The sequence below is a fragment of the Diuraphis noxia genome, unplaced genomic scaffold, assembly GCF_037042655.1.
Source record: "Diuraphis noxia isolate RWA-SAM2 unplaced genomic scaffold, SU_Dnox_SAM2 contig0005, whole genome shotgun sequence".
In the NCBI taxonomy this organism is placed as follows: Eukaryota; Metazoa; Arthropoda; class Insecta; order Hemiptera; family Aphididae; genus Diuraphis; species Diuraphis noxia.
This window is the reverse complement of record NW_028301715.1, coordinates 47,366,133-47,389,128: the sequence shown is the minus strand read 5'-3', so window position 1 is coordinate 47,389,128 and position 22,996 is coordinate 47,366,133. Positions and strand designations below refer to the sequence as shown.

Genomic DNA, 22,996 nt, shown 5'->3' with positions numbered 1-22,996 from the left:
AATATACAATTAAAAATAATTATTATTGTAATTTTTTTTTGTATGAGCTATAAGCTATAAGCTTATAACAATTATTTATTACGTGATATTGAACATAAAAATATTAATATATGCATGTTAAACATTGTGTAGGTATTACGTATACCTATTATATTATTATTAAGCATCGATTTTTCGATTGTATTAAATTGTATAACATAATATTAATTATACCTAGTATAATATGTAAAAGGTAAAAATAAATAATATGATAATTACAGGAGGTTTTGACAATTGAATCTTTTTTGATGGACGCTATGTGATTTATAAAACTCATGTGTCGTATTTTAAAATAGATATTTATAATAGAAAAAGGTTGAATTAGTAATTGTTAAATGTCGTGTTATCTTTCGATGTCACAGTTGATAAACGTTATTGTGTAGGTACAACGAACAGACAATGGAAAATATACTCGTTGTATTATGACAACAAAAAGTGGTGTAGAAAATTACCTTATAGTACAAATGTCTATCCCTTAAAACTATAACATCAGTATTAGGGTGTAATTTAGACCAGATTAAGGTTACAAATGATTATTGTTTAGTTTCTCGATTGATAATTATTATTGTGCTCGCGTGCAAGCTGACATATTATTTTGCACCTATAGGTGGCTATAATACACAATCATCACTCATCGTTTATAGATATAAACCATTGAATACTACAATAATATAACATTATACACCTATATAGTATACATTATACATATATTATTAATTTTAATTCATGTATATAGGAGTAAAAAAATGACGTTAAAATATAATATGTAATAAAACAGAAAAATACATTTATATTTATGAGCGTTATATAAATTAAAGCAAAATATCGCTACCAAACGAACAGTCATTATCAATGATTCTCAAATTCGTATACTAGTATTTGTTTTCCTTCATCATAGTTAGGTACAGTCAAACGTCGTTTATGAATATCTGATATTGGTAGACGGTAGTAATAAAACTAAGAATACCGCTGATATACAGTCGAAAACAAGCTTACCGATTTCACATGTTAGTAAGTTAAAGTGCAGTTATAAATAGCGAAGATTTGTTAAAATATTTTTAACTATACCTAGGCTTAACACTTCTTATTCATATACAAACTACACTACTACTTCTATAATATTGTAGATAATTATTATAATAATATTAATATTAAGATAATTTATAATTATAAAATTTAAAAAAAAACCCTATATTATATTTGTTTCGGGTATCTAAAAAGGTCAAATACGCACAATCGTAGTCCACCGTTACAGCCTGTGTATTTGGTTTGTATTTTGTATATAATTTTAAAATACTCAAACACTCAGTGGCGATGGCAGCAAGAATGTAAACGTCATATATATTATGAGACAAAAAAAAAATTATTTTACCCATCTACTTACCAATTTGTTTATGTAAAAAAATCCTTTTTCGCATATTCTAATATATATTATATTACCTATATTGTTATTATTAAATAAATCGAGATCATCGCTGTAACGCAACGCCTTTTGCTAAAACATTTAAGCTTTATTCATTCAACAAAATCTACGCAGTATAATGTCCTCCGATCTAACATCCAACCAGTCATCTGAGTTCCAAATGATCAACTATGTTCACCTGCTTATTAAAAAACTTCACAGATCCACAAAACTAACCTCGTGTTTCTACAATAGAAACTAATTATCATTTACATAATTACATAAGTATAGACATGTTAGAAATTAGAACTATAATATTATATTATATCATTATAATAGGTATACCTACCTACACAAAAACTATATTATTATTATTATTTTGTTATTGATGTTTAATTTTATATTTTATATTATCAAGATATCTACATCATACAAACATTGAAACATACAACCATTATTTGCTTAACTTAAAATATAAAACAGTGACTGAATGACGTATAGCCGTATATATAGGTATTCACGGGGGGAAATTTTGAGTGTTCAAACATACTTCTCCTTTCATTTTTTTTCATATTTTAAATGTTTTTATAATATATGTTTATAAGAATACATTTTTAAATATAATACCGGCCCTCTCCTTTAACCGTTGGTAATTTATGTGTACACCGTGGAGTTAATCTAATAGTTATATTTAGTTAGTTTAGGTACCTTTGATAAAATCATACATCAATATGAATCATCATTAGCGACATTAGCTACCAAATAACAGTCTTGATATATGTACCAGGTACCTATATCTAGTGTTTATCATCAATTATTACCTAATGTAAAAAATATGTTCACGTTTAGATATTACTTAATGCTTTAATAGCTTAAACCTTAAACAGTTTATACTAAAATTTATTATATATTACATTTATTGATTTATAATAGTTTTAATGTTTTATACAGGGAAACTATTATACTAACTAGAATACTGAATCTAGTAAGTCCTATATAATACTCAAATAATTTTTGATAAGTATTAAGTATTAAATATTGATGAGGATAGATGGCTAAACTTTTTTAAGCCCTCATAGTATTATAGCCCATTAGCTCCCATATCTTCTAAACGTATTATCGATGGACCTATCATAATATATAATATTATGCTATACTAGTTGAATAACTCATAAACTACTCGTTCGAACTTTAAACACTTGAAAATAAAGCCATACCTATACTTTAAAATTCCAAAAATCAGAATTTGAATAAATACATTATTGAATGACAAACAGTGGTGAGTAATGAACATATTTGGTATGAATCACTCTGTATAAAGTGGTAGATGTTGTATTATCAATTTAAAAATAACTTTTCATAGCTACTATATATTATTTATTTTAATGTTTATTATTGGCAGCAAAAGGGCAGTTTCCAGTAGGTATAAACCCTATAAAACGAAGTATAAAATCGCGCAACTGAATGGATTCATTGAGTTTTGGCCAAAATAATTCGAGAACAAATTGTTCGTCCTGCAGCCTACAAAATAACTATAGCAGTAGGTATCACTCTTTTCTCTTAATTCATTGTGTTGTACATTTTTTAACACTTGGTGATTCAATTTAATTATTTTTTAGAAGATGACAAATTACATGGTTATGTGTGTGATTGTAAAATATATGGTGTGCAACAAATGCGACTTCGACGTCTGAAAACAGATACTCCGAGAGATAAAAAAGACGCTAAATATTACGAAAAGAGAAAGAGAAACAACATGGCTGCTAAAAAGTCCAGAGAGGCTAAACGTAGAAGAGACAATGAAGTAAGTTATATTTTTATTTGATTTCTAAGTTTAATTTAATTTTAAGTGTTGTGGTGACCATAAGTTAAATAATTAAAATGTGGAAAACGCGGAATACGATACAATAGAACGAATATTAATGATGTATAACCTAGGTATACATCCTGTAGTACTTATACGTAGGTACTGGCCCGTAGCCAGACCAAATTTTCAAGTGAATCAAACCAAATTTTAGGGGGGAATTATGTACAAAAAGAATATTAATTTCTAATATTTTTAGAGGTGGTAAAAATTGGGTTTAGGGAGGGCAATGCCCAATCTTGCACCCCCTCCCCCTTAGCTCTAAGGGTATACTAGCATATTTAGTCGACTGATGTAATAAATTAAAGTAAAATAGCTTGTCATTAGTCAGTAACACCCGTGTCGATTATCAGTAACACTTAAAAATAAAATATAGTTAGATATATGAACTGTTCAATAGCAGTGGACACTCCCTAGTTTTTGTTCTCCTAGTATTTATAACATTTTGACTCTTAGTTAAAATAAATAATTATTATTCTAAAATATTGTTAAAATTATATTATTTTTTAATTTTTCCCAAAATCCGGCATAAGTGGTGTCAGTTTCGGGACACCACGTGATACACCAAGTAAAATACCGGCGACAGTTCCGGTTTTCCGGGACGTATTACAAACCTATAGTATAATGTTATTGTTATACAAAAAAAAAAAAAATATTTTGAATTTTTGAACATTGCAATGAGTATACAATAAATAGTCAATAGTGAATAATGAATATGAACTATATTAATGCATTATAAATGTATACATATTACCATTTATCAGTATTACCTATATTAATTTACCTAACATATGTTACCTCGATAATACAATGAGTATAATGATTAAAGACACTGTGTATTCTTTTTTTTCAGATGGCATTGAAATTATTTCTTTTAGAAAAAGAAAATATGTTGTTAAAGTTCCGACTTAGCACAGTATCTGAAGAGCTTGAAATTATAAAGAGAACATTAGTTTTTTATAATACGAATCAAATCATTTGGACAAATAACGTCTTAACGCCTTTTCAAAAAAAAAAAAATAGACTATACTAGATTAAAACTTAAAAATGTGAATATCGGTTAAATGATACTATAATATTATGTTGCAGAATTTTATTTATGATATTTTGTCGATTTAACATAGTAAAGTATGTTAGTATATTACTATCACAATATAATACACATGTAATATTTTTAAATTTTTGGCAATAAATTTCAAAAGTGAACCTATTTATATCAATTATTCTTTGTTAAAAAATAATTTTTTTAATGAAGTCAGTTTTATGACGATACCTATAATGAATGCAGGAAAAGTTTTTTTGTGACCGTATATAATATTGCCTACATTTAGCCCCTTTTTTGCAGCTATCCATCATTTTCATTATAAATTATAATATTATTATAATTAGATTTAATGATTTTATATTATATTTCTAAATTAAAATTAAAATAGTTAAATACATTTAATAATATACAATTCGAAAAAAAAACAATATTCACTTACGGTCGTCATTTAAAAGGTACAATTCAACAATAATTAAGAAATTCATTTTGTTTTTAACGCTATAAGAATGATCGTCATATGAATGAACATTTAAAACATCGTTTGTATTATTTTTAGTGAAGAAACGTTCTTGTTTTTCAATTTTTTTTTTTTTTTTTTTTTGATAATTGTATTCATATCCTCAGTTTGCATAGGTTTTGATTCGTTTGTAAGTGATTCAATAATTTTATTGCAATGTTTTAGCCGATAGAGAAAAATTGGCAGGTAGCTATATTATTTTATTTTATATAATACTATAGTAGTATAGTACCATATATACTGGTTCCTATTCAAAGAGTATTAAATGATGTTCAAGATTCTGTGATGGAAGGAACAACATTGAAGCGCTTATACTATTAGTGTTCAATTATGGACCAAATATTTAGTAAAATGTATTTATAATCCAATTTTGTATTTGAAATACTGGACAAGATGATTTTGCATTTAAAAAAAGAATACAAAATATAGCCTAATTATAACATTTGTATTATATTTTCGCTTGAAGTATTCGCAACGAATTGTGTAGGTATTATTAAATTTATTAAATTATTAATGTATTTTAATATTTTAATTTAAATTTAGCAATATATAAAACCATTAAATCTAATTATAATAAAATATAATATTATAATTTATAATGAAAATGATGTTGTCACATGTTGATAACTGCAAAAAGGGGCTAAATGTAGGAAATATTATACAGGGACACAAAAAATGTTTTCCTGCGAAGATCCACAATTATTCGTAACTACGTCCCCTAATCAATTAGGTACTCACCTTTTCGTTTGTTATCTCTACGATTATAAGATAGGAGTTTATTATCTATAGCCGTGGTTATCAGCTTCAGTATTGGTATTGATAACATTTTATAAATTATAATATAATAATATAATTTAAATTTTTACAGCTTCAAAATATTTGATTTGCAGGAGTACCTAATTCATACAATCGATTAGTTATTAAGTTTATTACTTACTTTTCGTTCATTAACCTTATTTGTTAGATTATTGATTATAATTATTCTATGAAAAATTATTATATCTACTATTTACCCTAAATGATTTAAATTTTGGGATTCACAAATTTAAAATCTGTAAGTATTAGCTTTTGGACGTATCTATTTTAAATGAATTGATTGTTTAAGTTATTTTTATTTTTATAAGATTATAACTTTTTTATGTTGTAAATTAAATTCATAGGCATAATTGTAGAGGGCTGTATACCCAAAACATTTTAAAGATATGTCATGTTATGTACTATCTCCATACCTTATTTAGCTATCAAAAAATTTCAAGACTCTGACCCCTCCCTAATTTAATGACCTTTTTATGCCTATGGTTGAATACCTGTATAAACTTTAATTTAGTGTTATTTATAGTATTATACATTTGCTGTGATTATTGTTTTACAAAATGTTGAAATTTTAATTTTAATTTCTTAGATAATGAGCCCTGAAAAAAAAGCATGGATTAAACCATCTTTTGAAGAGATCCCACCGACCATTAAATCATCGAAGCAATCATCTCTCAACAGAAAGAGGCCTCTTACTCAAAGTGCAAATAAAAATTCTGATTGGTGTAATATTTACACTCCTCAGTCTGTTGCTAAACTAGCTGTACATAATGGTAAAATAAAAGAAGTGAAACATTGGTTTGAAAGTTTAAACGATAATTCATTGATCAAAAGTAAATTCTTACTCGTTACTGGACCTACAGGATGTGCTAAAGCAACCGCAGTGAAATTGATCGCCAAAGAATGTGGTTTTATTTGTTTAGAATGGGTAACACCTATGACTATTGAACCAATATATGATCAGTGCACCGATGGTTATTGTTACCAAAATGTTCAAGATAAGTTCCAAGATTTTATTTGGGGCGCTACAAGATATCGTAGTTTAAAATGTGGTGTTTCTAATGGTCAATTCTTGTTGATTAAAGATATTCCTAATATTTTCTTAGATAAACCTGATGAGTTTCATGATATTATGATGCATTTTAATACACCCTCACAATTTCCAATTGTGTTTATTATTAACAATGAGAAAATTATCCGTGATCTATTTTCTACAGAAGTCTTAGAAAGGTTGAAAGTGCAACAAATTAAATTCAACCCAATCACAAGAAAATCTGTCCTAGCTGTTTTGGAACAAATCGTTAAATCTGAACAACAGAATAATAAATTACTAAGGATACCAAATACTTCTGAATTAAATACTATTTACGATGAGACTAATGGAGATCTAAGAGCATCAATTATAAGCTTAAGTTTTTCCTGTATGAAAGTCCAAAATAAAATCAGTAAAAAGTGTTCTACTGCTTCAATAGATGAGAGCCTTGATTTATTTCATTCTATTGGTCGTGTTATATATCCAAAGAGAGAGATTATAAATTCTCCTTTACAATTTAAATTTACACATAATCCTGACAATCTGGTTGAAAATTTTGCAATGCAACCTACTACAGTTTTAGGGTTTCTTCAAGAAAACTATTTATCTCGTTTCTCTAGTTTAAGTGACATTTGCAAAGGAGCTGATGCAATCAGTGCCGCTGATGTAATGTTAAATTCAAATTTCATGTTTGGAGTTTCTATTTATGATATAAGTTTGTCATCGTTATCAGTAGCTGTCAGAGGATTAATGTTGGCAAATGAAAAACCCATTAAAGCATTTAGATCAATTGTAAAGCCAAAACATTTCCAATATACCAATGATATACAAATGTATAAGGATGTTAAAGGATGGTTTGATGATGTACGTGAATCTCCTAAAGACATATTGTTAGACATTATCCCATTTGTAAATGAATTAGGAACTGATAGACAGAAAAATGTTGCTAAAGAATTGTGGAGGTTCAAAAGAAAATAATGACTGATCAAAAGTGGAAATAATCTAGATACTCAAATAATTTTACTATAACATATATGTACATATACAAATTATAATTTTTAAGAACTTGTATATTTGTAATATTTGAAATATTTTTGTTAATGAAATCTATACAAATTAAAGTGTAAATAAAAACTAATTTTGAATCACTTAATTTTTTTTACGATTGAAAAGAAACAACTAAAAAAAAAAGATATATAAACATCAGAGAAAGTCTTAGCCTCTTGAAATCTATATATATTGTATGTTATTAATAGCCTTTTCTTCCTCTGAATCGCTGTCTGTTGTCCAACTGAAATACAATTATTTGAATATTAAAGATTACATATGAAAATATAATAATTATTACAATTTTACAAATAAAATTAATACCTAGGTATTATCATTACTGTATTTATATTTTTAATCAAAATCGTCTATGATTATCTAGAAATACAAAAACATTAATATAATAATGTAGTTACACAAAACTTACAGAAGTGAGTGAATTTGTTATAAGATATTATGTATATTATTTGTAATAACTACAGTGTACGCTTAGAATTGCATAACACATGGAAGAATTTAACTTTTCATATTTTGCAGTTTTATATGTTTTTTAAACAAAATAGGACATATTTTAGGAATACATTGTTGAATAAGCTAATAAACCTATTTTAAAATTATTTTCAATTGAATACTAATAATATGATTCAAAATCAAACTCTAAATTATTACACTATTGTGTTGATAGATTAATTAAGTAATTTGTTTTAGTTTTACAATTAAGTAGCTATTACTTATTCTTATGATAGCAGTTCAAATTTATCAGAATTGTATCTTCATATTCTATCATTGTTTAGGTACGTATTTCATATTATTTAAGGGAAGATCGTTTTTATAGAATATATTTATTCAACCAAAATGTTATAAATTCAATACCGGCTTATAACTTTATAAGTCATAATAAAATATTCATTAAATAATATTATAATATAATAATAATTATAATATATAATATAATTATAATATAATATTATTCATTTAGTATGTGATATACTACGACAATTATACCTATATTATGTATGGATCAACGTACATTGCTGTAGTAGGAATTCAATAAACATACATTTTTTCTTATTGATTTTAACATTATTAAATTAAATCCTGCATTATTAATTATTTAATAATAATAAAATAACATAATTATATGATTCTTAGTTTGACTAAAAACACTGAACAAATACCCAATAAGGTGGGTCATGCACTAAAAGAATACCAAAACATAATCTATTGAACTAAATCAAAACTTACAAGAGATCTCTTGCATTCAAAAAATGTATTTTGCAACGCTAAACATTCTGGTGGACAGTTTTTCTCTTTCAAGCAGTCTTTGGGCAACTTTTTTTCCTAAAAATTATAATTAACATCCATTAAAATTTAGGGACGTCTATAAAATACATATTAGCTATTTTTTTAGAACAAAATTAATTATTTACTATTTTACAACAGTCCGATTCCAATAGACACATTTTGAGATCCGCTCTTACACCCGCACAAGGCTTGTGGTCTGTGAGTTCACCTTCATCGTAGCGCATCATCTTATATGAAATATTGAATGAATAAGTAGATATGGTATTGTTATTATTTTAGTAAGTATGCAAATAATTACATACTGTATTGGTGTGTAATTTGACTGTATTCCGTGTGACTGCGACAGTTGTAATTTGTATTAATTTCTTACGATAGCCCTATCTAGAACTTTACATAAGCCTTGTTATTGTTTATTTAATTTACGGTTCAATTTTTTTACAACAGTAATTTAATTTTAATAATATTTCAGATTTTTTATTTAATTTCATAGTTTCATACTGTTATCAATATTGTCTGTAAGTAGATAACACGGTGTTATAATCACAGACTCGGACTAACATAATGTCACAATCTTGGTCTGTTCCTATATAGTCCGTGGTCGACGGTCATAACTCCTCGTGAGTCGTGACGGCAGTACGGCACTATGGATTTAGCTTAGATCATATTATAGTAATAGTATAATATTATAATATAATACCATATAATCTAAGGTGTTTGATGATTATGTGACACTAGATGCTGAATATTTACACGTGAAATTTTGTTTTATATAAAAGCTGAAAGCTGACAAGTGCCAAGTGGCAACCTTTTGACACTTTTCAGATAACGGTTGTGATATTATATTTTGTTATTCTTAATATAATTGACAATTTATTAAATACTTAGGTATCATTAAAATTAAAAAATACTTATTGCAATTAATATTATTTTTTCATGATTGTTCTATTGGTTCTACCACTTTTCAGTTTATTAGTAGCATCTTTACAGTTTATTTATAAATTACATATCACAATTAAGTAGGTAGGTATACTTTTAAAAAAATTTGTAATTTAATTTTGGTTTTAAAAAGTCATGAAGCTTATAGCAATTAGCAAAACAAAAATTGTAAAACGATTAAATTATAGTTGGGTATTTAAAATTAAAATTTTATAGTTTTAAATTAAAAACGAAATAATTACGAAAAAACAATACATTTATTTGTATGATATCATGTGCCAATCAAGACTATTGTGGGTAAATTAAATTGAAATAAAATAACTATAAATAACAGGTATTTTGTTTTTAAAAATAAAAACTAATAGAGTTTGGAAATTTAACATGTCTAAAATATCTCAAAAATAGTTTAAATGTTACCACGTGACACGTATTACGTATATAATATGGTATTACACATAAACATTTTGTAAAAATTAAATATAAGTGTAAAAAGTACCTGCAGCCCTACTCACATACGGTTATTTACATTTGAATTGCAACAAAACAAGAAAACTGGTTTTTGCATAAAAATAAAATATGATTATTTTTATGTTTATTTCGATTTTAAATCGTTGATGGACTGTTTTAATATTAAAAAAAAAAAAACAAATGATAATAAATAATAACTTTATATGAAGGTAATAACTAAACAGTTCAATTAGTTTGAATAAAAAGAAGTTATCTTTACATATTATATACACTATATTAATAAATTTGTTGAACATTTGGTTTCTATAAAAATACTTATAACTAATAAAATGTGAAATACATGTCTTTGATTTTTAATCGTTTCACAATATTTTTATCATATAGCAGATAAATTAGCTGAAACGGAATTAAACTTTTTTTAATATTGGGGGAAACAGTGGCAACCCAAACGGCTCTCGTACGTTGCTTGCTTATTCTCGAATGGCTTTCGCCAAAAAAAGTTTTAGGTAAATTCCCAAACGACTCACATCCCATCGAAAATTTTTTACGAACCAATATCAAATATAACGTGTGACCGTGTGGAACGACTGGGACATGTGGGACGCTATGTGCCCATGTCCTAATAGAATACGAGCAATGCGGTGTGAAAAAAAAACTAAGTCTATAAAAAAAGAACGGACGTCCTAACTCCTCGGCGCATCCGAGTTGGGTCCCGAGTACTAGGGGCTAATCGCAGGTACTATACTAGTTGGGTCCCGAATTAATTATTATAGGTATTTCACTAGTTCCTGAATATTTTTTGGTAAGTACTACACTATACTAACATTTTCATTCCTATTTTAACAGACTGTCTATGATCTATTTAGACCACAGGTATTATGGTTAAAAATGTTTTTTACAGTTTTTTTTTAATATTAAAAGATATAATATAATATTTAATAAAAAAATTGCAGGAATAATCAATCGATTTGATTTTGTAAAATTAATGTCGTATACATTTTTACCAACACACATGTGATTTTAAAAAAAAATATTATTTTATTTGTATTTATATTATGTAATTATTTTAACGTTTTTAATATTTCTTCACTTACATCTATATGACTATATTTTTTATTATATAATATGTATTTTTATACTTGGTTTTTAACATTTTTAATATTTTTACCAACACAAAAGTGATTTTGTGTAGTTGATTTTTTATTAAATTCTAATAACTTAGATTTTAATGGAAAAGAAACGAAACAAAAAAAAAACTGTAAAAAACATTTTTAACCATACCTGTGGTATAATAGATTATAGACAGTCCTAAGTCTGTTAAAATGGGAATGAAAATGTTAGTATAGTGTAGTACTTACCAAAAAATATTCAGGAACTAGTGAAATACCTATAATAATTCGGGATCAAACTAGTATTGTACCTAAAATAATTTGGGACCCAACTAATGTAGCAATTTTAAATTCGGTACCCAACTCGGATGCAGCCCCTAATACAACCGCAAAACTGTTATAGGGCATCCGGAAATCGGTCTACAATAGTCTTTTTTTCAAAAAGATATACGGTTATTGGGCCACTATAATTTTACATTTGTAACAGGTAGACCTGGCGAATGGACCACTATTAAATTAATATGTCATGTATTACAAATAACAAACAAATCAAGAACTTTAATTCGAAAAAATATATTTTTAATTTATTAAAAAAATATGATGTAGGGAAAAAGAATAGATTTGAGTTGGTAAAATCGGTATTAAATTATTAAAAAAAAAATAGTTATAGTTTTATTTTTATGTATTAGCAAAAAAAATAAATAATAAAGTTATAAATTACCTATATTCGTATATTTTCAATTTTCATGCTAAATATTTATGGCCCAATCTCAAGACACGCTAAAAATATATATTTAATTTGTGGCCCCATTTCCTAGTATTAAAATGTAAACAAATAATTTATACGAATCAGGTAGATAATTTGTGGCCACCCGCCGTGGTAAAATTACCACCGCACCACATGCAATATTTGATAATCAAACAAGTTTGATTTTATCTGTAACGGTGACAACGGCAAGATACAACATACTAACTTGCATTTTAATATGTTATACACTAATACACTGCACATTGCAGTGCTTGTGGAGAGTTTTATAATTTATTTCAGAAGTTCAAAAAAGGCGTATTTTATGGGATAAGTTCAATAATCAATTTAAAGATTGGATCAAAGTTAATAGATAGTGTGAAGCTGTAGGTAGTGGTGGTGGGATATAGGATTATTTGAAGCAATTACCTCATGTCTGAAAGCCCTTTGGCCACTGACCACAGCTGCTTATTAGAGGTGGTGGTAAAAATATTTTAAATGTACAATATGTTTCAAAACTTCCACAATTTCGCACCGCAACCGGTTGTAAGCTTGTATAGCCTGTAGGGAAAGAATTACGTATGTCAAGCGAGTAAAAAAATATGTTTCATCACAAAAAGTATACATGTACTGTTAAGTGTTTAGTAGTAATATGGATTGTACTTTAGTCATAACATATTTTAATAAAACACGGCCATAACAATTAATTCATATAAATAAATATAAAATGCATGTAAAGTATAAAATATATGGAGCGCAATAATATACCGTTAAAAAATCGTGTTTTTAAAATAGTTTTTCCTAAGCACATCCTAGCTCATGTCAATATATCGACTTTATCTAGGTACACAATAGCTGATAATATTTATGTTTTATTTTTTCCAGAAATGAAGTGAATATATTTCTAACATTTTCAGCAAATCGAGATGATCTATTATTGGTTTTATTTCTGTGCATTATCATAGTAATGAATTTGGTTGTTCTTCATTCGAACTTGTTTGTCACGCAGTATCTTTTCGAGGTCTATTATTATATTATGTAAAATGCATATTGCTTTACACAATATGATATAAATAATAGTTTATAATAATAAATTAATAAATATGCGGTGAATACTGAACCGTATGTCGTATGCCGTATGTCCAATAGAAGGCATTCTTCTAATCCTCTTATGAGTTGTGACTCGTTAAAAATGATGTTTTCAAATACGTAGCACGGGTTTTAGCGTTTACGATGCTGTGACTCAATAGTCTATACATTGTATGTGATCTAAGATAAAAAAAATCTATAATCTTTATAGGCCTTGAATTAAAAAATGGATACTTTCAACGGTGATCAATATATGTTTTTTAAGTTTTTTTGCAGAGGTAATAAAAGCAAACGTTTCCTGACTTTTTAATGTTCACTAAAGATCGACGAGCTTATATGACCATAAGTAAAACCAATGATTATATAGAGCGTTTAAATCATTTCATCTTACTGACCAAGTTGAGGACACGAAAATGTCGGACAGGAACCGGTTCTTGTTATATTAGAAAAATTATTTATTTAACGATCCATATAAAAACCAAAACCAGAAATAAACTTGATGTAGCACATGCTTTGACTTCATCAGTAACCAAGATTAGATAAAATTGTTCAAAAAAAAAAAACAAATACAACGCTTTCATTAAAATATATTGTTTTTGAATTTTAAATTGTACTTGTTTATATATATATATATATTGTAATTGATACACCGATATTGATATATTTTATTTGTATTTATATATGCTTTTAACTTTTTACTAAATTTAATACACTAATCTACTGTCAAAACTAAGCATAGGTAACTTTTTATTTTTTGAATCAAAACCCAAAGTGTTCCGTATTTAAAAGCAATAGCAGTCTAAGTGGTACGCGACGGAAAAAAGGTTGAGAACCACTGTCTTAGAATCTGGAGACCGCGGTAGTTAACAACTCCATAAGATAAATGGACCCTCCGTCTCTCTCGTAATATTGCATTATCACAAGAATGAATACCGAGCTCTCATTCTCTGAAGATTTTGAAACATTAACTCGAGCAACAGTTTGCCATTAGGGTTCACTACTATCAACAGTTCTATCAAAAGTTGTACGTTGTTTGTACTTGTGCAGTAAGTTGTCGTTGTCAGATAATTTGAGACGGCAGCGGCGCTTTTCGGTAGGTGTACCCCAAACTAGTGTTTTGACCGTGCGATATCAGTCGTCTCACCAATTTGTTTATTATAAATGTATAAAATTTTATGACTCGGCTGACAATCAAGTACGGAGAACCCCTGATTTTTCGTTATCGCACAGCCGCCGCCGTCAGAATTTATCTGGCAACTCAGTAGTATCACATTGTTCTGTGCCTTATCACACAACACTATTGAATGGTACGATAAATTGTCTTTTTATTTTTTTATAGTATTTAATATAGATGTTCACGCATTTTTTAACCAGTATTTAAGCCTTGTCAGTACGTCCGATCCTACAACTGTTTAATAGAGTTCAGTGACAGTTCATTGGATACCTCAGTGGCCTGATCGGCAGTCGATCGAGTGTCGGAAGTGTCGCTTCTATGTTGCTCTGTGGTAGCTGCAGCAGCTGCAGCAGCTGCGAAGGGACGCTATAATTCTTGATTTTCATTGGTCGTTGTGATTGTTCCATGAATTACATTTATTTACATTGTCTCATAATTGTGGCCGGTGGGCGATTCTTTGAGGGGAACGATTTTAATCGAAATGAAAAAATCGATTGAAAAAAACCGTTACAAAAAAAACCAAAACATAAATATTCGATATAAAGTTATCTGAATAACGTCGATTTTACCCATTTATATTGACCTATATTCATTAAATTGAATCGTTTATTTAACCACGATATGCATACTGTATTATAATCTGAGCCAGTTGCGGTCAAACAGATGCCGGAATGATTGGGGCTTGGTCCTCCATGACCTTTTTTTTCGATGGTTCTGTCTGATAATCATTTACATAATCAATACATTTGATTTTTAACAATCAAATAGTGCATGTTAAAAATCAGCTTTTTCCACCTCTGCAGTACAAAATAATTTGAATGCCACTGAACTAAGCAAAAAAAGATCGGTAAGCTAATAGACCGAGACGAACCATGGTAACACAGTAATGCTGATCGTATATTCGTATCTACGCATGTGCGTTAATAAATTTACAAATTTATACATAATTAAAAATAAATAACGGCATAAATACGTAATTATAGTATATCGTTTAGTGCTTGTGAATATTTCTTACAAGTTTCAAATGAATTTAACGAATTATTCAATTATGATTTATATTAAGTAATAGATGATATTAGATGATACCTATCGTAATTTTTGTCTAGTTATTGATTTAAAGTTTTCGTATTATTGACCTTTTATAGTTACATTAATAATACAACGTCATCACTGTCGCGTAATTTTCAAAGTAATAGTCTGAAACATCGAAAAAATATAATCGATTATTTTAAAAATCGATTTTTTTTTCACGTCACTACTTCTACTCAGTGTATTATAGCTATGGTGACTCATGCCGTCCCGCTTGCCTCATGAAGAATGACAATGCTCCTATGCCTCACCAAATGCTGTAATCAACGTCTTGGCGTCCATGCTCAATAGTCCCTTGCCCGCAGGATTTCTCGAAAATTTAACCCAGTTACGAAGCTGTTGGTGAGTACTTAAAATAATAATAAATGTAATAATATTTTAGAGTAGGCAGATGCTGACGCGGCTACGGCCGTCTGCTTATTTGTTGCTGTCTATGGTCAACGTCGACTATTGGATCACTTGGATCTATCGTTGTCACGAGTGTCTGTGCCTCGGGCCGACGAGTGTCGGGATCACGGTTGGGCAAAATATCATCGAAATGGCGGCGGCTGGTACTCGTCCGGTGCGACTTGGCTTCGCGTCCTGCCAAGGCTTTTCGGCGTACAGGAATAGTTGACTGTGTCACGTCGTTGTCACCCGTGGTGGCGGTACTTGTACTTTGAACATTGAATTCTCACTTCTCATAACTTGGCCTTATTTTATACAAGTTTAATCAATGCGATCACACGAATCCCTATTTCATATTTATTAATCTGTTAACTTTAATCCTGTTGGGTATTACATATCCATAAGACCATAAAAATTAGGCACTTTAAGTCTATTGCCATTCTTAATTTTCTCTGCAACAGACAACTGATGAACTGACAATAGTAAATATTAAGTGATATTTGTAATAATTTGTTTATTTTAATAATAATATACATATTATTGTCATATTGATATTGTTACTGTAGTATGGATGTATTAAACAAGAGACCTATACACTATACATGCATCTCAATTATAGGAAGTCAGTAAGTCGTGCTCATCAGATAATGTCTAATGTCACAATTTCCTGGGTTAATAAATTTAAAATATTCCATCTTTAAAACAATATTTTAAATAACTAATCTACTAATGTAATATTGTGTACAAAATAATGGTTTACACACATTTCAGTGGTGACTGTGCAATTATTTTCAGTCTTGAAGTGCTGATGTAGATTTAGTAATGTAGTATTGATTTATGCATATTTAATATCTATAGATTTTTTGATGACAGATAAAATGGTGCATGATCATATTCATATACTATATTTTTATTCAAAATTTATTTTTAATAATTTCAATATTCGATTATAAATTAATCTAAAGGGAGTTTTAGTATCATCTCTGTGACAAAAAAGAAAAAAGAAAAAAATATATTTGAGAACATCGTTCAAATGACAGACCTAATTTAAGGGTGGTATAATATTTATAGAGTATATATTATATTAGGTACTCTTTTATTTTTTCACAATACAATTTTACTGACAACCGTGCAGGGGAGAAAACATGGATAGAGATGGGAGATCTGGTAATTTTTGGTCCTGGCAAAATGCCAAAATATATACTTATATTTGATTAACACAACCATAACAATAATGACTATAATATAGTAGTAAGCCTATATTTGATATATTGTATAACATAGCGATTACCTAGTTGGCGGCTATTTATAATATTGTCTTTTATTTGTTATAATACTACTCCATAAAAATATTGATTTTAAGCTATTATTCTATTTTTAGTACTTTTAAAATTGTAACTTCTTTTTATGTCAATAGAATTCCAATACTATAAAAGATGTCGAAAAATGAGAGCAGCAACTCGAACACACCTGATAGCAAACCTAAAGAGAAGCGATATTGTCCACGGAGTTGTGTTCGTTACGATAATACAATTTTCTGTCCTACTTTATGGGTGTGTAGGATGTGCTTGAAATGTTTATTAAGCTTGGATGCGTGTAAAAACCATGTCAAAATTTGCAACCCAAAGAAGCCTCCGCCGGGCACACCGCCTATACCGATTCCATCACCCAAAAGTACTCCGGTTCCACGCAAAACAACTCCAGTTCCACCTACAGGAACTAATCAAAAGTAATAATTCATCTATTTATATTATTTGTATTCATTATTATCAAACATAATGTTAAAAAGTTAATTTATTTTTATTTTGTTCAGGAATGAAGATAATGAAACTCATTATATCTGTCAAATTTGCGATAGAGTATTCTCGAGACGGGTTAGTCTTTTAAAACACATAAAGGACCATAAGAAGATGAATAATGAAGATTCAGACTCAGATTAAGATTCTTTAAGAGGATGCCACACCCGCATTTGTTGTCTCAGTCTTACAAACGAGTAATATAGCGTGTATAATAAATTGTAAAATGAAAATGCTCATAACTCGCTTGAAAACTTAAGTATTGTAAAAAAAAAAAATCAAAAAAAAATCCAGATAATGTTCTTGCCGTTACCATAAAGTTTCAAAATAGGCCGATTCACAGTGATTTTTAAACTGATGGAATTTCGAGCCTAAATTTGCGGTGTTACGCGTTTGTAAGATGTATGTGGTGTCCTCAAAAAAAAAAAAAAAATAACATAACATAAAATTATGTCACAAACTTCCGGAAAATTCAAGGAATAAAATGTTTTTGATTTAATATTATTGTATTCGTATTATTTTTAATTTCGAGTTCGATATTATTACTATATATTATTATTTGTTTTATAATTGGTGACAGACTGTATTCTCCGTTGATTATAGGTAATATTATATTTCTTATATAATATTTTCCATATAACCAATTAAATAAAAGTAAATGAACATACAATTTAACTGACATTTTAAGGTAGAGTGGCTACTATTGTCATATTTTCTTTTACTTTAACGGGAACAAAAATGTATTTTACATCATTTTTATATCTAACCACGCTATTAATATTCTACTTTTTTTAAACTTTAATACTTATAGAGCCTGCTGGAATATTTTTTCAAAAATGAAGTTTGATTTCGGGATGATTGACGATCTTGATATACTTTATAGGCAAAATGGGCACTTACTAGTTAGTTTTAGTCCATAATAAATCTACTAGTTGAATTGAATTTATAAAATAATCTAATCAAACTTGTCAAAAATAATAAGTACCTAGGTAGGTAACTATAGTTATTTTCTAAGTTTTTTATCGTTCCAAAAATCTAATTGTGTTTTAAAAACATTGAGTTCCGACTGTTAATATGACCATGGCCATATTTTATTAACAATGAATAATATTGAGTATGTCATGTTATTTCTTTTGATTTGTTTACATAAGTTAGGTATACCTATTATTTCTTGTATAATATACATCGGTGATACATAATTGCGGATGGTTCTTATCAGGATGACCTTTTTAATAACACGATTGCGAATGATTAGAGTTTAACAATGGGCATCCAAAAATAAAACGATTACATGTTGCCAAATTTATAAATAATACTTCGATAATGAATTCTTAGCGTATTAAAATTATTTTAATTAAATTAAATTAACGGGACTGTTACAGATTTCCCGATTTTAATAACAGCGAGATATCATCCAAATCAAATTTCGGGAGATCGGTTTCAACAACCTTAAAAAAATAAAATTCCCGCATGAAAGATTGCCTTTTTACCTGACCGATTTTGCCAACATAAAAATACTAAAATTCTTATTATTTGTATTTAAAATACCTAATAACCTAACTACGGCTTATTGATTATAAGTTATAACTAATGGTTATCAATACACTAACTACAAAATAAATGAAATTATAACTAATAAGGCATAATAAATATTATAATTAAGGAGCTTAACTACAGTACCTACCTAGGTATATTCATCAATTAAATTGTATACACAGAATTGTATTAAATGTGTAACATTTGTTTGTATATAAGGCATTTTAGGCATTGATTATTATTACCTGCTACATTACTTTCTTTAACAGATGGTATTTCAATGGATTTATAATATCTGAAAAATATAGAGTTCTAATGGCCCAAGTGCTGAACAATTCGGAAATATATAAATGTATTCTCTCCTTTATATTTTTTACTGTTTCTAAAATAAATATATTTTATATTATACAGTTTGTATGAAAACATGCATAATATACAGCACTAAACACAAATGACTTTTCTCATGCTACAGTCAGAAACAATCATAATAAAATAATTAGTTGATATAGTTTATTTTATTAAAAATTGAGAGTTCTATGAATTTCTTTTGTGTTTAATTAACAGAATATTCAAAATAATACATTAATTTTTGTAATATATCTACACTATACAGTACTAAACTATAATGCATGGCACATAGGCAGTGGCGTAACTAGCAGCAAATTTTTGGGGTAGCGAACACTTTTGTACATTTTTAACCTTTTTCCATTAGCACAAATAGGGGGCTATGTGGGCTAATAAAAAAAATTACATTATAATTTATTTATAAATTGTATTTATCATATCACATTTCAGTTTACAACAGTACTACAGTACAACAGTACTACAAATAATAATAACAAATCAAAATTCAAAATGATGAAACAATTTAAAATGTTAACAAGGATAAACCATTTTCTCGTTAGTCGTTATTGTAATGTTTTTGAATTATCATAGAATACAGATAATGAGATAACATAAAAATGTTCATGTTATCAATTGTTCTGTGCTACCAGTGCTACCACGACTGTCTGGGTTATATTTTGTAGTTATACTTATCAGTTACTCGGTGACATGCAAATTCACAACTAATTTTTTTTTTCATGATACGCTACGATCTATAATACGACGATTTTTTTTTATCAAATTATATAAATATTTTTGGGGTAGCAAAATGATACTCTTGCGACCCCATAATAATTTTGGGGGTCGCGACCGCTACCCCTCGCTACCCCATAATTACGCCACTGCACATAGGAACAAGAACTTTTTTTCCGGGGATTCTGAGCTGAGCAGATATATTTTATACATTACTTTTTCAAAAATAACAGTGATTACTCAATTATATAATTTAATTTATTTTAACATAATATACCACGCACATTTAAATTTTATAATACTCGGTAGCTTAATTTTTTTATTCTAAGTGCTCAATATGTCTATTATATGCATTGTACAATGTTTTAATACGATTGATACTATACCTATATGGCTAAATGGCTGTTTTGTTTTATGTAAATAAGGAAATATTTTAATACAGACTTCAAACAACTACATTAGAAATGATGTACACATTAAATTATTTAATTTTAGTTTCATAACATGCCCTTTTTTTCCTGTTAGAACCGACTGCAGAGGAGGATCTGTTTGCACAATACTACTCCTCTGCTGCCATCGTTTATTGATGAAAACATAACATGGTCCTTTATGATTGAATTATTGAACTACTTTTAACTTTTGTTTCATAAATATAAATTAAAATTATTGTTTTTAGTATTAGAATATGAATTAGATTGATTTGAATTTTAGATAATAATTAAGCCATTTGGGGTACGTATATTTGTTTTTATTCAGTAATTACTTATTAATGCTAATTACTTAATAAATGAACTAATAAATAAATAAAGCATTTCTTAATTTTTATAATTATTTAAAAATAATAGTTTAACTATTATAAAAATAACATGTGGGGTTATGTTAGATTTTTTAGCGGGTGAGTTGGATTATTTTTAGAGAGAGCTAAAGCCTTCCTTGGCCACCCATACCACAGTGCTTGATAACTATAGAAGTATAGAATGTAACCATAAGCTATTGAAAATTAAGTCAAATTAAAATTAAGATTAAGTTTATGAGTAATAAAACATATATCTTAACATACAACAACATTTTAGGATAAACATTTATCATGTTTATTGAATTTTGACCATAATGTGTGATGAAAAGAACTTCTAATGCCAAATTGTTCACATAAACTGAACACTCATCTCCAAAAAATTATAAATTAATATATTTTAGTAACTAATAAATATTTATTTGATTTAAAAAAAATTACATTATAAAGGTAATTATGAACATAACAATCATTATATAAACTATAGTTTTGAACGAAAGTAGGTACTTTTTCTATACTAACTGGCAAAACAATTTGAGGGACTTTATTCGTAAAAAAAATTAAATGCTTTAATTTAGAATTATCGTAACACGTAACATGTCAGCGAATTAGTTTAGAAATCGTTTAGAATTATTCTAGGTCATTCTAAACTAGTTTAAATGTTCGATTATCTGCTGGAACTCAATATTTTTGAGATTCTTTCGTAAACTATTGAGACATTAAAAATATAAAATAAAAATTGATTGCTGTCATGGGACACTTGGTAGAAACGAAGTTTCTTTGGCAGTTTTATAGGTTACAGATAAATTTCAGTGGAACTATTCGAAATGAAAGTAAATATTATGTTATTAGTTTTTTTTAAATTTAATTCGTTGAAATAATTACGAACATTTGAAAATACATAGAATTATTATTACTGTTCATATTTTCATTCATCGAAAGCAAATGATTATACGTTGTCATTAGGAGGACGCTACACTCGCATATTATATGTTGTCTTCGTCTTACAAACGCGTAACATAGCAAATTGTATGCTCAGCAGACCACGTTTAGCTCCGTTAGTTTAAAATTTAGAGTAAATTGACCTCTTACAAAAATTAAAGGTAACATTATTATCGAGGTCAACTCGTAGGTTTTTTATTATATTTTAATTTTAAAGTGAGTTATGTGTATTTTAAAACTGTTAATTGTTTGCATATCTTAAAATACTCATAACTCACTTTAAAATAAAAATATAATAAAAAACCTACGAGTTATCCTCGATAATAATGTTACCTTTAATTTTTGTAAGAGGTCAATTTGCTCTAAATTGTAAACTAACGGAGCTAAACGTGATCTGCTTAGCATAAAATTTGCTATGTTACGCACTTGTAAGACAGAGACAACATATTATGCGGATGTAGTGTAGTGTCCTCTTAAACGATCACGAAAACTACGCACGGTTTTTCTGGGCTAGGGTCCCTCCGCACACATCGCGCCATAAGAAACAACGTTTCAAAATTTGTACTTTGGCTAAATTGTTAAACGTCAAAAATTTGCAATAGTTTTTGGAAAAAGTTTTTTCACTGAATTAAATAGGATTTAAATGTGAATTAAAAAAAAAAATCGGTGGGAAATTTTGATTTGTTAATTTTTCAATCCTCAATCCTTCTTTTTCAAGAACATAAATTTGATCCCGAAGTGAGAGTGAGACTGCGTTAATCTTTGAAGAGTTCAAGATGATACGACCAAT

General features: G+C 28.0%; 4 protein-coding genes across 5 annotated transcripts; 3 read left to right on the top strand and 1 right to left on the bottom strand.

Moving 5' to 3' along the window:
* The first annotated feature begins 950 nt into the window (after window positions 1-950).
* Window positions 951-4,515, top strand: LOC149055422 (transcription factor HLF-like). The gene is made up of 4 exons (XM_089229692.1): window positions 951-1,046; window positions 2,844-2,981; window positions 3,061-3,245; window positions 4,159-4,515. The coding sequence occupies exons 2-4, from the start codon at window positions 2,906-2,908 to the stop codon at window positions 4,336-4,338; spliced, it is 441 nt and encodes a 146-aa protein (XP_089085818.1). The 5' UTR covers window positions 951-1,046; window positions 2,844-2,905; the 3' UTR covers window positions 4,339-4,515.
* A 1,199-nt stretch (window positions 4,516-5,714) lies between these two features.
* Rad17 (Rad17 checkpoint clamp loader component) lies at window positions 5,715-7,866 on the top strand. The gene is made up of 2 exons (XM_015511942.2): window positions 5,715-5,921; window positions 6,270-7,866. The coding sequence occupies exon 2, from the start codon at window positions 6,273-6,275 to the stop codon at window positions 7,689-7,691; it is 1,419 nt and encodes a 472-aa protein (XP_015367428.2). The 5' UTR covers window positions 5,715-5,921; window positions 6,270-6,272; the 3' UTR covers window positions 7,692-7,866.
* Window positions 7,763-9,580, bottom strand: LOC107164212 (cytochrome c oxidase assembly factor 5). Of its 2 annotated transcripts, XM_089229594.1 has the most exons (5): window positions 9,368-9,580; window positions 9,191-9,292; window positions 9,006-9,101; window positions 8,085-8,138; window positions 7,763-8,004 (listed from the first exon to the last, which is right to left on the bottom strand). In XM_089229594.1, exons 2-4 carry the CDS (start codon window positions 9,290-9,292, stop codon window positions 8,115-8,117), a joined length of 222 nt encoding a protein of 73 aa, XP_089085720.1. In that variant the 5' UTR covers window positions 9,368-9,580; the 3' UTR covers window positions 7,763-8,004; window positions 8,085-8,114. The 2 variants fall into 2 exon arrangements, with proteins under 2 accessions (XP_089085720.1, XP_015367432.1); XM_015511946.2 differs by lacking the exon at window positions 8,085-8,138 and having other exon boundaries at window positions 9,368-9,576.
* A 6,306-nt stretch (window positions 9,581-15,886) lies between these two features.
* Window positions 15,887-18,050, top strand: LOC107164204 (uncharacterized). The gene is made up of 3 exons (XM_015511937.2): window positions 15,887-16,017; window positions 17,480-17,791; window positions 17,876-18,050. Exons 2-3 carry the CDS (start codon window positions 17,499-17,501, stop codon window positions 18,000-18,002), a joined length of 420 nt encoding a protein of 139 aa, XP_015367423.1. The 5' UTR covers window positions 15,887-16,017; window positions 17,480-17,498; the 3' UTR covers window positions 18,003-18,050.
* Window positions 18,051-22,996: the final 4,946 nt, after the last annotated feature.

Bases quoted from the DNA above. Each gene is read 5' to 3' on its own strand.
- LOC149055422 (XM_089229692.1), top strand. From the start codon at position 2,906: ATGGATTCATTGAGTTTTGGCCAAAATAATTCGAGAACAAATTGTTCG. The intron at 2,982-3,060 runs GTAGGTATCACT...ATTATTTTTTAG, and splicing joins CCTACAAAATAACTATAGCA to AAGATGACAAATTACATGGT. The intron at 3,246-4,158 runs GTAAGTTATATT...CTTTTTTTTCAG, and splicing joins AACGTAGAAGAGACAATGAA to ATGGCATTGAAATTATTTCT.
- Rad17 (XM_015511942.2), top strand. From the start codon at position 6,273: ATGAGCCCTGAAAAAAAAGCATGGATTAAACCATCTTTTGAAGAGATC.
- LOC107164212 (XM_015511946.2), bottom strand. From the start codon at position 9,292: ATGATGCGCTACGATGAAGGTGAACTCACAGACCACAAGCCTTGTGCG. The intron at 9,102-9,190 runs GTAAATAATTAA...TATAATTTTTAG, and splicing joins AATCGGACTGTTGTAAAATA to GAAAAAAAGTTGCCCAAAGA. The intron at 8,005-9,005 runs GTAAGTTTTGAT...ATTGTATTTCAG, and splicing joins TTGAATGCAAGAGATCTCTT to TTGGACAACAGACAGCGATT.
- LOC107164204 (XM_015511937.2), top strand. From the start codon at position 17,499: ATGTCGAAAAATGAGAGCAGCAACTCGAACACACCTGATAGCAAACCT. The intron at 17,792-17,875 runs GTAATAATTCAT...TATTTTGTTCAG, and splicing joins CCTACAGGAACTAATCAAAA to GAATGAAGATAATGAAACTC.